The sequence below is a fragment of the Euleptes europaea genome, chromosome 2 (genome assembly GCF_029931775.1).
Source record: "Euleptes europaea isolate rEulEur1 chromosome 2, rEulEur1.hap1, whole genome shotgun sequence".
NCBI classification, from domain to species: Eukaryota; Metazoa; Chordata; class Lepidosauria; order Squamata; family Sphaerodactylidae; genus Euleptes; species Euleptes europaea.
Genome location: NC_079313.1, coordinates 13,239,613 through 13,254,595, shown reverse-complemented (window position 1 = coordinate 13,254,595; position 14,983 = coordinate 13,239,613). Strand labels below are relative to the sequence as shown.

Sequence of the window (14,983 nt, the reverse complement as noted above, 5' to 3'; positions counted from 1 at the left end):
AGAGCCCAGAGACGCAAGGATATGTCTGAGGCCCCGATCCAGCCCTTTGGGGGGCATAAAAACGGCCAGGTGTGCTTCCTCGAGAGGAAGCCTCAGACTGGACTCGGTGGGGCTTACTTCAGATAGGGTTGCCAACCTCCAGGTACCAGCTGGAGATCTCCTGCTTTTACAACTGATCTCCAGCCGACAGAGATCAGTTCATTGGGAGAAAATGGCCACTTTGGCAATTGGACTCTATGGCATTGGAGTCCCCCCTCCCCAAACCCCGCCCTCCTCAGTGGCAAAGAGGGACCTGGCAACCCATAACTAAGCACAGGGTCACGGGGCAGGGCCGCGCAGGGTTCTTTTTGGGGGGATGCAAGACCCCCATTGGGATCAGTGAAGCTTGCTTCTGAGTAAACCCAGCCAGCCTGTTATGTCTTCAGTACACCACACAGCCAGCCATTCTCTGCATGCTTACTGGCGAGTAAGCCCCGCTCAAGGAACGAAAGAAAGGATGCTTTTTTCATTTGCTATACATTTTATTATATGTGTGTTGACTGTAAGAACCCATTTTTGGGCTTTTAATCTACATGCATTGTACAGCTATAATTAAAAAAGAAGGGCGCTTTCACACAGGCTGAAAAATAGTTTCGTTTCACGTTCAATGCACCTTAACGATTGCTTGCAAGTGGATCTTGCCATTTCACACAGCAAAATCCAGCTGCAAAGTACATTGAAAATGGATGGAAAGTGCATTATTTGGCATGAGTGAAAGCGACAGAAGAAAGAAGGGATGCTAATAAGTAAACCTCTCCGTGCACGGATGTACACTATGCTTACGAAAAAAAACACTCTACACACAGGCAGAGTACGAACGTCTTTTTTGTATTCCCTCCCTTTTCCTCCAACTAGAATGTTAAATATAAATATTTCGCATCTCGGCTTCCCTAGTTGAACGCTGGGGGGGGAAAAAACATTGTGTTGGGTTCTTTGGCCGTAGTCCTGAGGATCGGGAAAGAAGGATATCGATCCAGCAAAGCAATAGATAACTACGTTCTGGGGCTGAGACATGGCATGGTTGTTGTAAGGCGGCGTTTCAAGAGAAAACTACAGTTCCCCCGAGGGCCTGTGGTTATCGGCCGCTCTCCCGCCCTTCGGCCCGCGCAAGGGACCATGGGATTCGTAGTTCAAATTTCCCCTCATCGCCCGGTCGCCATGGCGACAACGCTCGACTCCGAACACGTGGGGGAAGCCGCTGTTAAGCGCCCGGGGGCGGGTGTGAAGGGAAAAATCGAGGCCCGGGCTTGAGAGGGGCGAGTAGGCCGCAAGCCGGTATAAAAGTCAGACACGCCTTAGCCCGGGGACATCATGAGGGGGGTCGCGGCTGCGGAGCTCGGCCTTTGCTGCCTCCTCCTGCTGCTGCTCTGGTGCGGCTTCTCCCGGGGGCGCGGAGGGCTGCGCATGTACGTGAGCAGCTGGGCCGTGCGCGTGCCCGGAGGCGTGCCGGAAGCGCAGCGCCTGGCGCGCAAGCATGGCCTGCTCTACCTGGGCCAGGTGAGGGAGGGAAGCCTTCTAAAAAAAACAGGTGTGGGGGTCGCCGCTGCACATAGAGCAAAGAGGAGGAGAGGGGGATCAACTCTGGGTTTTGAAATGGCGTGGTGCAGAGCTCCTGAGCATGTGCAGAGTGCCTTACGTGGAAAAAAAGGCTGGTGTTTGAAAATGATAAGCAATTATATCCTTCTGAGACAGTTGGGACCTATGTGTTTTACATGGAGGTGTTTTGATAGGGTTGCCGGCCTCCAGGTAGTAGCTGGAGATCTCCCACTATTACAACTAACTGGTCTCCAGCCGATAGAGATCAGTTCCCCTGGAGAAAATGGCCACTTTGGCAATTGGACTCTATGGCATTGAAGTCCCTCCCCAAACCCCACCCTACTCATGCTCTGCCCCCAAAAACCTCCCCGCGATGGCAAAGAGGGACCTGGCAACCCTGGGTTTTGAGAATGTGCAAAGGACCTTCTCTGAATGGTACCATCTTTTCTTTTTTTAAAAAGACACCCCACATCCTATAAAAAGGGATGGGGGGGGAGGGAAGCAGCTAGTCCCATTAGGTGGCTTTTTTATGGCTTTCTCTCCCCCCCCCCATTTCTGGAAACTGAACAGCTGTGAGAAATTCCAGCCAAGCTGGTTAAAATCAGGAAGGTTTTTTTTTTTTAATGAACATCCAACTGAGCATATGCAGAGTGCTCCTATCTGTTGCAAATAGGGTTCCCAACCACCAGGTAGTAGCTGGAGATCTCCTGCTATTACAACTGATGTCCAGCAGATTGAGATCAGTTCCCCTGGAGAAAATGGCCGCTTTGGCAATTGGACTCTATGGCATTGAAGTCCCTCCCATCCCCAAACCCCACCCTCCTCAGGCTGCACCCCAAAAACCTCCCGCCGGTGGCGAAGAGGGACCTGGCAACCTTAGTTGCAAAGCATTGTTTAAAGGTCTCTCTGCAATGGTGATAAAATATGAGTTGCCCTAGGGCCTAGAAAAACTGGGCGTGGGAGGAAGAAGTGAAGAAAGCTGCCCTTGGAGTGGGTGGGTGCGTGGGTGTGAAGAGGCAGCTCCAAACCCAGCCAGTCATGCACTTTCTTTCTTTTTCCAGAGAAAAGCTGATTTGGCTGCCACTTTGCACTGAGTATGATTGAATAATCCAATTGCGTTTGGTACCAAGCCCCAGCAGAAACTGTCTGGGAGGAGGTGAGGCCAGTGCTGTAAATCTCGCAGAGATGCAGCGGGCAGCTTCTTCACTTTGGTTTGCTCAACCTCCAGGTACTAGCTGGAGATCTCCTCTTATCACAGTCATGTCCAAAGTCCGGCCCGGGGGCCAATTGTGGCCCCTGGGCCGGTTTAATACGCCCCCCCAGCCTGTTTTGCAGAGAGAGAAAAGGGGGCCCGTGGGGGCTGTGCCTGTGCTTTGCATCCCCGACTGAGGGCAACGCTTGGGCCTTGATTGGGTCGCCTTGATTGGCTGTCTCAGCCCCACCCCCCAGAATGAAGGCCAGCGAGTCTGAAACCCTAGAGAGGCCACTTCCTTCTTACCCAGAGCCCTCGCGTGGGGACACGGCCTTTGTTGTTCTGAAGCATGGAAAAGCAGCAGCAGCTTCTCCCAAGTGGGTCAAGGGGGATCCTGAGGATGGGATGGGTTGGGGGGGGACTCGAGGGTGGGAAAGGTGGCGGGGGGAAGGGAAATGCAAGGGAGGTTAGAGGCTGGCCCCAATCCGGGAAAGGAATGACACCCCCCCACACACACACACACAAACACCGAAAAGCCTGGGAGTGGGGGGACTGCTCCGTCTGGCTCTCCTTTTTCCTCCTTCCTCTCTGCAGAAGGCTGGGGTGGGGGGGAGATGCAGCCCCTTCCCTGCATTGCAGAGGCCTCGCGAGGGATCCAGATTTGCAGGGTGGGTGGGAGGGAGGAGGAGAGAGACTGGATGGGTCTTGAGTGGGGGGATTGTGAGTCAGGGAAAGGCAGGGGGGAGAGGGGGCTGGATTTGGGGGCGGGAAGTGTGTGGAGTCAGACCCCCCCCCCCCAGCAGGTTCTCTCCAAGGCAAGTGGCTGCTTCGAAAGAAGGGGTGGGGGAAATAAATGACTCCTGGCATGTATCGTGTTTGGAAACGAGGTGCGTTCAGATGGGGCTGAGACTGCAGAGGACACCTGTGTTCATTCCGGAGGTCAAAGCCCCGAGCAGAGATCAAAGAGGTCAGAAGGAAAGAAGAAGAGAAGGGTTGGTTTTTATATGCCCACTTTCTCTACCACTTAAGGGTGGCTTACAATCGCCTTCCCCTTCCCCTCCCCAGGTAGATAAGGCTAAGAGAGCTGTGACTAGCCCAAGGTCACCCAGCTAGCTTCGTGTGGAGGAGCGGGAGAAACAAATCCAGCTCACCAGATTAGCCTCCACCGCTCATGTGGAGGAGTGGGGGAATCAGACCCGGTTCTCCAGATCAGACTCCACCTCTGATGGACCCCTCCACTACACCACGCTGGCTCTCATGGGGAGAAAAACTCCACATTCCTCCCTGCACGGGAGATGTCAGAGTGTTTGAATCTTGGACTCCATGAGAATTAAAACCAGTTTATTTCCTGGCTCAGATGAGGGGAGGACAGAATACCCCCAGCATGGTTGAAGGGAGAGAGTCGACAGTCCCAGAGAGGCACATGAGCGGGGGGGGGAGGTTTAGAAGCTGGGGGGCGTCCGGTGAGCTTAAAGGGGCTTTGGGGAAAGGAAGGAATGTAGCCATGGTTTTTGTGGTGCAGTCTGTGGTTATGGGCATAATAAGTATGCCGTTTGCAATAAACTTTGCATAAAATAGTTAATTTGCATTTAATTAATTTAATTAGGAATGTCAGGCAAAATGGTCGGCCCTCACGCATGTTCACTTCATCAAATCTGGCTCTCTTTGAAAAAAGTTTGGACACCCCTGTCTTATCACAACTGATCTCCAGCCGATAGAGGTCAGTTCACCCGGAGAAAATGGCTGCTTTGGTAGTTGGACTCTATTGCATTGACATCCCTCCCCAAACCCTGTCCTCCTTAGGCTCTGCCCCAAAAACCTCCCGCCAGTGGCGAAGAGGGTCCTGGCAATCCTACTCTTCACTGGGATTGCTTACAGGAACTGAGAATTTATTCCCTTTTTGTAGTGTACAAGTTTTGGAATGTTTACGCCCAACTGTTACGTTGCTTACTTCGTTAAAATATTCATGCCCTGTCTGTCTTCATGAAGTCAGGGTGACTTCCAGTTATTACCCGTATATACTCGAGTATAAGCCGACCCGAGTATAAGCCGAGGTGCCTAATTTCACCCCCAAAATGGGGAAAAATTAGGCACCCACGTATAAGCCGAGGGGGAAATGCACCCCCTCCCCCCCCCCGCAGGCTTACTTGACCAGGCTCCAGGCGTGCAGGCAGGCGGCGGCGGCCCCCTCCCTGCGCGCAGGAGGCCCCACAGGGTCAGCTGGCAAGCAGGAGGACCGGCCCGGGTGGGGTGGGGAAGAAACCGCTGCCGCCCAGCAGAAGGCGGGGTGGGGGGTAAAGAAACGCCGCCGCGCAGAAGGCGTGATCGCAATCGCACAGAAGGCACGATCGGGTGGGGAAGAAACCGCTGCCGCCGCGCAGAAGGCGCGATCAGGTGGGGTGGGGTGAGAAGAAGCCACCGCCGCTGCGCAGAAGGCGCGATCAGGTGGGGTGGGGGGTAGAAGGCGGGACAGCCCGCCCATCAGCTGGCTGGTGGGAGCGCGCTGGGAGAGGGCCCGCAGGCGAATTACCGTATTGACCCGAGTATAAGCCGAGGTGAGTTTTTTAAGCCAAAAATCATGGCTAAAAAACTCTGCTTATACTCGAGTATATACGGTAAAACCACAGCCATTAAAAATAGATGATGATAAGCCTTGTAAAATCCAACTCATAAAGAGCCAGTCCTCCAGGCTAGTGCTTTTTTTTAAAGGCCCAAAGCAAGATGCCAATTAGAAATAACAATAATCCGGCATCCTAAATCAGTTGGGAGGGGTGAGAGGAAGGGCTTTTATGGGCCAGGGGAGCTGTGTGTGTGTGTTAAGTGCCGTCAAGTCGCTTCTGACTCATGGCGACCCTATGAATGAAAGTCCTCCAAAATGTCCTATCTTTGACAGCCTTGCTGAGGTCTTGCAAATTGAGGGCTTTATTGAGTCAATCCATCTCTTGTTGGGTCTTCCTCTTTTCCTGCTGCCCTCAACTTTTCCTAGCATGACTGTCTTTTCTAATGACTCTTGCCTTCTCATAATGTGACCAAAATACGATAGCCTCAGTTTAGTCATTTGAGCTTCTAGGGTCAGTTCAGGCTTGATTTCATCTAGAACCCACTGATTAGTTTTTTTGGTAGTCCACGGTATCCGTAACACTCTCCTCCAACACCACATTTCAAAGGAATCAATTTTCTTCCTGTCCGCTTTCTTCATTGTCCAGCTTTCACACCCATACATAGTAATAGGAAATACGATGGCATGAATTAATCTAGTCTTGGTGGCCAGTGATACATCCTTAGCTTCAAAATCTTTTCTAGCTCCTTTATGGCTGCCCTTCCCAGTCTCAATCTGAGGGGGTGGCAAATTATTTGGGTCTGATATCTCTGGTGTCGATGAGATCTTATTTTTGCAGAGGCAAAGTGCTTTGATGCCAGCGTTACAATTGGAGCTTGCTATTTGGAACATTACAGGATTTTTTTTTTGTTCCTGATGGGCAAGTTTGATGTAGCTCCCATTATGAACGGATTGATTTTGCTGTTGTTCTGAACTGCCTTTTAAACAAGACCTGGCACACTTTGAGCAAGTTGCATTTTTGCTTTGACATGTTTGGATGCACAAATATCCCCTCTCCAGTTTTCTTTTAGTTTCTTTCACCCTTTGTTTTCTCAATACAATCTTTTTTTAAAACTGTGTTTATTTCGTTTCAAAAAGATTACAAACAAGGATAATAAATAGAAAAATAATAAGTAGAAAACAATATCATACAATACAAATATAAAAGAAAAACAAAATAGAAAAAACAAGTTCTGGGTGATCATATAAAATTTTGATAGCATTTCAATAATTTCCTTTTATTATAGACTAGTCTATCTTCTTAATAATAGGTACTCTTAATTTTTGCTTACTCATTCATTCTCTGATGTTATTACTTTCTCGATTACATAATAACGCTTGCCTTCGCTAAATATTCAACTTGTTTTAGCATTAGTCCTCACTTATTTTAACAATAATTTCTATTGTTTACTTCTCCAATCTAAAATTATATCCAACCATTTTCAATTTTATTTATACAACAATTTATGAAAAACATGAATAGTAAACTCCTGGCTCTGCCTACGTGGTAGGGCTGTAGAAGACCTTACCCATTATGTCCTGGCGTGCCCTTTATATATTGAACCCCAGAATAAGTTTTTGGCAAATATTCTACCTGCATTACAATCATTATCTGATGCTGATAAATTAATTTATTTGTTATCAGATAGGGATCCCTCTATTTCCCCCAAAAATGGCGGGTTATGGCCTGGCGGCCAAGAAAATCATAGGGGGTTACCGCACTTTGTGTTCCCAGCGATGTATTAAGAGTTTGAAAATGTTGTAAAAAACATCGCTTTAAAAGGGTTTTTGGATACCACGGCTTATAAACGGTTGGAAGACGTCTTCACAGCTAAAGGGGCCAACCAAAGTGCGAACAGTATTTTTAATAACGTTTTCAAACTCTTAATACATCAGTGGGAATACATAGAAAGTGCGAACAGTATTTTTTATAACGTTTTCAAACTCTTAATACATCGCTGGGAATACAATTGCGGTAACCCCCATAGAGAAGCGAATATAAAACGGTGGGAAGCTGGATAGAATTGAACGGGCACGTTTTAATGTACTTTTTCTTTTTTAATGATATTGGCCTGTCCATTTTAAAATTGCTGTTACTGTATTTTTCGCTCCATAAGACACACTTTTTTCCTCCTCAAAAGTGAGGGGAAATATCTGTGTGTCTTATGGAGCGAATGCTGGCTGGGCGCGTGCGTGTTGGGACGGCGCGAGCCAGCGTTCCCCGCCCCGACGGCCAGCTGGGAGGTGGGCGGGGCCGCACAGAGCGAGCCGGCACACGCGCCCAGCTGGCTCTGTGCGGCCCCGCCCGCCTCCCAGCTGCCCGTCGGGGCAGGGAACGCCGACTCGCGCCATCCAGATGCGCACGCGCCCAGCCGGCTCTGGGCGCCCCGCCCGCTGGGAGGCGGGTGGGGCGCACAGAGCCGGCTAGGCGCGTGCACTGGCTCACTCTATGCGGCCCCGCCCGCCTCCCAGCTGGCTGTCGGGACGGGGAATGCCGGCTCGCGCCGTCCCGACGTGCACGCGCCCAGCCGGCATTTGCTCCATAAGACAAGTTTTTAGAGGAGGAAAACAAGATTTTTTCTTGTTTCCTCCTCTAAAAACTAGGTGCGTCTTATGGAAAGGTGCGTCCTATGGGGCGAAAAATACAATATATTGTTTTTAGATTGTAATGGCCTATGGTCTTATACAATAAACTATTACTAGTATATGAATAGTATAATTTCCGATTCTTTTGGAACTCTTCTCAATACGGTCTTGTTGTATTCACACATCGAAAGGGGTTCTGTAAGCAGTATACATCAAAAATCATATAGATGTGTCACAATGACATCTTGGCACACATAACGATGAACACTGGTATGTTTTGTGTGAACAATCCATCATGAGACAGTAGAAAGTGGCACAGGACTCATGGATTCAATTTGCTTGGGAGGGCAGGGGAGAGGTGAATTCAAAACAAGAGGTATGACAAAATGAATTGACTTTGAATTAACGTTCCCTCCACGTCCATTTTGTGGCTCAGGTGAATCAAGGTGCTGTTTTTGAACCTTGTGTGTGTCCTGTTGCTCTGGCAGGTGATCGAAGGGGGAGATTATTACCACCTTGAACACAGAGGTGTGAAACGGCAGTCTTTAAATCCGCACTGGGGTTGGCATGTGCGTCTGAAAAAGGAGCCCATGGTGAGCAATTTCTTGATGAACGATTTGCAGGGCGTCTCCCTCATAATGTAAATGACCTTTTAGCTGTGTGGCAGCTGACTGCAATCCCTCTCCTGCTGTGATTCGCCCAGTGGCTTAGAGCAAGCTACTCTGTCACATCCTCAATGGTGTCAGACCTCAGTACCTCATTGCGTTCCTTGCATAAGGGACTCCACTCCAAACGTAGTCGCAAGTATAAAGTTTTATTAAGAAAGCCAGCGAGTTCAGCAAGTCATAGAAACTTAAGGCTAGAATACAGACATGGGGAAACACCGGTACATTTATAGGGTACATAAAATAGGATTGATTAGGTTCAGGGCATAATACAAAAGGACGAGGTGCAGCAGAGTTGTCTTGATGGCTCAGATACAAGGAAACAATACGGAAGGTAACTGCCGGTAACTACTCGTTGAAAAACCCATATATGAAACTAATGCGTGAAATAGCTAGGTGATTTCCAGGGCTCCCAGGCATTGTTCCGCGGGACCTGGTGACACACTAATGATTAGCTGGGCAGGTCTCCATTGAGGTGTAGATGCCGGGGGGTGGGGAAAGGGCAGAGGCAGAAAGCCAGAAAGCCTTAGCTGACCAATGGCCTCCCTCGCAGGCGTGTTGTGAGGATTACACCAAGATATGAAATGCTTTCAACATTCAAAATGTCCCCTCAAATGCCGAGCAGGGGATGTGCTTTTGTGAAGTGGGGCTGGCTCTTCACAATTGAGCTTTCCTGTAAGAACATAAGAAACTCCCTGCTGGATCAGACCAAGGCCCATCAAGTCCAGCAGTCTGTTCACACAGTGGCCAACCAGGTGCCTCTAGGAAGCCCACAAACAAGACAACTGCAGCAGCACCATCCTGCCTGTGTTCCACAGCACCTAATATAATAGGCATGCTCCTCTGATAACTAGAGAGAATAGGTATGCAGCATGACTAGTATCCATTTTAACAAATAGCCATGAATACCCCTTTCTTCCATGAATATGTCCACTCCCCTCTTAAAGCCTTCCAAGCTAGCAGCCATCACCACATCCTGCGGCAGGGAGTTCCACAATTTAACTTTGCGTTGTGTGAAAAAATACTTCCGTTTATCTGTTTTGAATCTGTCACCCTCCAGCTTCAACAGATGACCTCGCGTTCTAATATTATGTGTTGTGGGCTGACCCCAGGATGTGGTGATGGCTGCCAACTTGGAAGGCTTTAAGAGGGGAGTGGACATGTTCATGGAGGATGGATGCTACTCAAAATACTAGTCATGATGCATACCTATTCTCTACAGTATCAGAGGAGCATGCCTATTATATTAGGTGGAGTGGAATACAGGCAGGATGCTGCTGCAGTCATCTTGTTTGTGGGATTCCTAGAGCCACCTGGTTGGCCACTATGTGAACAGACTGCTGGACTTGATGGGCCTTGGTCTGATCCAGCATAGCTTTTCTTATGTTCTTAAGGCGCTATTGTCAGATACCGAAAGATCAACGCTTTTGTATTTATGGATCGCCTGCTCTGGAGGATTTACATCATTATAGACTGCCCTCCGTATACGGAACCTAGGGCTAAATTCCTTGCTGGGTTGGTTTCTGGCTTAAATACTAGCTCTAGTGTTGAGAAGTGAATATTTTTGTTAACAGTCTCTGATGGGTTTGTTTCCTATAAGACCTCCCTGTTTGCCTTGGCAGCAAAGAAAATAAGGTCCAACATATCTGCTAAGTGAGTCGATCCTGTGAGCTGATTTTAAATCGTTGATAACTCTTACAGGTTTGCTGGAATTTCGTTGCAATTTTTAGCTAACATTATTTTGCATTTTACTGATTTAGCTAACATAGTTTTGCATTTTACTAATTCAGAATGTTTTCCTTTTTTATTATGTATATTTATAATTATTGGAGGTAATTGTTGACATTTGTAACGGCCTATGGCTACATGCAAATAAAACTCATTCATTACGTTCTTATATTCTCTAAAGTAGAGACACTTTCTTGCAACTATCTGGTAGGATCTAGTGACATTTAAAATGGGAAACAGAGTCATGGAGTTCTGGAGCGATGCTTAAAGCCCTTTTCAAAAATCGGCCTTAGGTCTATTGGTTTGAGCAGCAGACGTTGAAGAGGCGGTCACGGAGGACTATTACCGTGGTGCCCACTGACCCATGGTTCCAGAGACAGTGGTATATGGTAAGTGGCACATGGCACTGGCAAAATGAATCCCCCAAGACAGCAGGTGTGGGTGAGCAAAGAGCCCGGAGTGTGAGGAAGCAGGTGCCAACTACAGGGGAGTCATTTTGGAGGAAACATTTGGAAAGGATGTTGAATCTGCTCGTGTCCTAGGAAATGCTGCCCCCCTCCCAATGGGGAGGCAGGGTGGCCTAGTTGTTAAAGTGCTGGGAGACCCAGGTTCCAGTCCCCACTCTATGGAAGCACGCTGAGTGACCTTGGTCCAGTCATACACAATAGCCTAATTTCCCTCACGGTTGCTGTGAGTATAAAATGGAAGACAGGGAGAACAGGGGTTGTGATACATCAGTTCCATTTTGGAAACGAGACTGGATAGCTCTGAACTCCAAAGCTTGAGGAGATGCTGGAATGTGGAGAAATTCGGAAGTATTCCTGATCTTTCCCTCTTTCTTGTGAAGCCTTTCTCTTTTTCCTTTTCTTTTTTAGAACAACGATGTGACTCCAGATCTCAATGTGCTGGCTGCCTGGAGCCGAGGCTACACCGGCTTGGGGGTGGTCGTGAGCGTTTTGGACGATGGCATTGAGAAAGACCATCCCGATCTGACAGTCAATTATGTAAGTAAAGCCGGTGTGTGTGTGTTGCTGAGTTACTGTTCAGTGCCTTCTATTTTCCAGTGGGGTGGTTTAAATCATGATTTCTGATTAAAATCCAGAAGTTTCTGGATCATTAAAAAATGTCAAACAGGAATCTTTTCCATCAATTGTAAGTGGGATTTCGGATCTCCCAGGTGTCAATTGCTGATAGGCATGGGGTTGGGGGGGGGGGTTTCACTTAGCTGATTTTGTGTGTAATAATTCCCCCCTCACTTTTCTATTCTACCTAGAATCATAGAATCATGGAGTTGGAAGGGACCACCAGGGTCATCTAGTCCAAACCCCTGCACAATGCAGGAAATTCACAACTATCCCCCCACACCCCCAGTAACCCTCTCCTCCATGCCCAGAAGATGGCCAAGATGCCCTTTAGCTATGTGCAGAGTGCATGTGCACGTCAGCCAAAATAATGTGAATAGAATCATGCATATGATTGCATCAAGGTTGGGGTTTTTTTTTAGAAGAAGAGTTGGTTTTTATATGCCGACTTTCTCTACCACTTAAGGAAGAATCAAACTGGCTTAGAATCACCTTCCCTTATCCTCCCCACAACAGACACCCTGGGGTATTTTTCACGGTGGATTTTGCTTCGGTTTTGAATCGGAGCAAACAATAAACCGATTTAAATAGCTTTTTCATGGCAGCGCAGATTCTCCCCCCATCCCGAGGCATTTTCAATTTTTCACGGGAGAAACAGCGCACTTCTCTGCGCTTCTTACGTCTGCTGCCGCTCATGACTCACTGCTCCAAATCCACCTAATCCCGCCCACTCTTCCCATGATCCTGTGTGTGTTTGGGGGGGGGGCATCCTGAGAGTGCAAATCCAAGCCAAAACTCCCATCACCCTTCTGAAGAGGGGCAGCCAGTCTGCTCTGGGTCTCCCTCCAGCCGGTGCGATCCTGTGTGTGTGTGTGTTGGGGGGGGGGGGCATCCCGAAAGCGGCAAATCCAAGCCAAAACTCCCATCACCCTTCTGAAGAGAGGCAGCCAGTCTGCTCTGGGTCTCCCTCCAGCTGGTGCGATCCTATGTGTGTGTTGGGGGGGGCATCCTGAGAGCGGCAAATCCAAGCCAAAACCCCCATCACCCTTCTGAAGAGGGGCAGCCAGTCTGCTTTGGGTCTCCCTCCTGCCGGTGCGATGCTGTTAGAGTGGCAACTCCCCCAGCCAATCACCGTTCTTGGGGGAGGAGAAAGGAGACGTCCCGGGGAGCGAAGCAAACATTTTTTCATGGGCATCCTGAGCAACAAAACGCTCTTCTACTGGAAAGTACGGCTCAGAAGTGGTTTGGATTGCCTCTCTTTTAACCCGGCTTATTTTGCTCAGTGGGGGAAAACACGGATCTGCAGTGAATAACCAAAATTTGCCTCCGACGCAAATTAGCATCGAAACAGCAGCAAATCTCCGTGAAGAATACCCCCCTGTGAGGTAGGTGGGGCTGGGAGAGCTCTAAGAGAGCTGTGACTAGCCCAAGGTCACCCAGCTGGCTTCATGTGTAGGAGTGGGGAAACCAACCTGGTTCTCCAGATTAGCTTCCGCCTTTCATGTGGAGGAGTGGGGAATCAAACCTGGTTCTCCAGATTAGAGTCTACCGCTCCAAACCCCTGCTCTTGGCTCTCCAGTGCTTTTTATCAGTGATTTATCAGTGCGCAGGCACGTATATGCACATCAGCCTCAATTAATTCCCATAAGGATCTTTCAGCTGGAGTCTGACCAGACCCGGGCTAATTTAGCTCCGACAAGGCTGCTGTATTGTGCTCCTTCAGACCACACCTGGGCACTCTCAGAGCTTTGTGACTGACCTCCATCAGCCTCAATGAATTCCCATAAGGATCTTTCAGCTGGGGTCTGACCAGACCTGGGCTAATTTAGCTCCGACAAGGCTGTTGTATTGTGCGCCTTCAGACCACACCTGGGCACTCTCAGAGCTTTGTGACTGACCTCTTTCTGCAAATTCTACTGTCCGTTCCCGTCCAAGTGTCTTCTGTTATTTCTTTTAGGATCCCCTGGCGAGTTACGATTTTAACGACAATGATCCAAACCCTCAGCCACGCTACGACGCCTGGGATCAGAATCGGTGAGGTCCTTATCCTGATTTGGGAACTTGACCCAAACATCCTTGTCGAGAGCATGGAGCGCGGGGGGGGGGGGGTTCACTGGGGGGTGGAGGTAGTTATGAATTTCCTGCATTGTGCAGGGGGTTCGACTAGATGACCCTGGTTGTCCCTTCCAGCTCTATGATTCTAAGACAGTATGTGGGTAGAAGAAGGGGGCACAGACTAGAAATGAGCAGATTTCCCCCATCCCATTCCTTAACTGCGGGAGAGAATGGAATTCCTGAACATTCCACTTCGTTCTGTTACTGTTTAACTAGGAAAGTTTCTGAAATTAATTCTGGAATTGGCACATTAATTACAAAACTGGTTACATCTTTCAGTCCCATCCGTTTGTTTTTGTTTTTCGCCGCTGTTTTCTCCATACGCACCAAGGGGGGAAAAATAATCTTGATGCGATTGTGCATAGGATTTTTGTTTTGTGTGGTGGTTTCCTGTTGTGCGTATTCTCTGCTGCCCATTGGTGAAACACTGCACAAAAGACATTCGCCTACAGCTGTCCATAAAAATCGCATCAAGACATTGTCCAAGTAACGTACACATGAATAACACATAGGCAGGGGAAGGTGGCAGGGATGTGTGAATGCTCAATGCAGGGTATGAAATGTGGAAATAAGGGATGGGATATGGGGAAGGCTCTGAATGGTTCATTTCCACTTTGGGGTCGTTGTGGGTGGGCAAAAGGTGGGCAGCTGCTTGGGTACTGTGTGAAACAGGATGCTGGACTAGATAGATAGGGGAGGGGTTGTTGCTCAGTGGTAGAGCATCTGCTTGGCATGCAGAAGGTCCCAGGTTGAATCCCCAGCATCTACAGTTCAAGGGACTAGGCGAGTAGGTGATGTGAAAGACCCCTGCCTGAGACCCTGGAGAGCCCCTGCCAGTCTGAGTAGTCAATACTGACTTTCATGGACCCAGGGCCTGATTCAGTATAAGGCAGCTTCATGTGTTCATGTATAGACCCCTGTTCCAACAGGCCTCTTCTTATGTTCTTAGCTTCAGGACAGAAGGTGAATTTGAGCATGGGTCTCCCTGATGCTCTAACCACTACGCCACACTGCCTCTCAGTTTGTCTGATACTAAGGATACTTAGAATATACAGGGAATAGTCTTACAGTCATGCCAGCTTTTAATTCTTCTGCCCAGGCATGGTACTCGCTGTGCTGGAGAGGTGGCAGCTGCTGCCAACAATGGCATTTGTGGAACTGGCATTGCGTACAGAGCAAAAATTGGAGGTAAGCGACCTATAGTTTTGGGGATGGGCTGATAGAGGAGTGAGCAAATTTCCTCCATTCGGTTTCTTTATTTGTTCCAATTTCTCCCTGCACTGCAATCCACTCCTCCTTAAATCTCACTTAATTTGGAGAATTTGGGAAATTCTCTAAATTGCCCAGTTTGCCAAAGATTTGTGTTCCTTTCTTCGTGCACATCTGTTTATCTGCCTCCCAGACTGTGTTACCAATATGTGCTGATAAAAACACTGCCCCT

At 48.6% G+C, this 14,983-nt stretch overlaps 1 protein-coding gene across 1 annotated transcript in view; it reads left to right on the top strand.

The window, feature by feature from the left end:
• The first annotated feature begins 1,350 nt into the window (after nt 1-1,350).
• LOC130473131 (proprotein convertase subtilisin/kexin type 4-like) overlaps nt 1,351-14,983 on the top strand; it is a 41,659-nt gene continuing 28,026 nt past the window's right edge. The window contains exons 1-6 of the mRNA XM_056844661.1: nt 1,351-1,536; nt 8,441-8,545; nt 10,639-10,734; nt 11,221-11,349; nt 13,385-13,461; nt 14,642-14,730. Of these exons, the coding sequence (XP_056700639.1) occupies nt 1,351-1,536; nt 8,441-8,545; nt 10,639-10,734; nt 11,221-11,349; nt 13,385-13,461; nt 14,642-14,730 (682 nt within the window). The remainder of the gene's footprint in view (nt 1,537-8,440; nt 8,546-10,638; nt 10,735-11,220; nt 11,350-13,384; nt 13,462-14,641; nt 14,731-14,983) is intronic.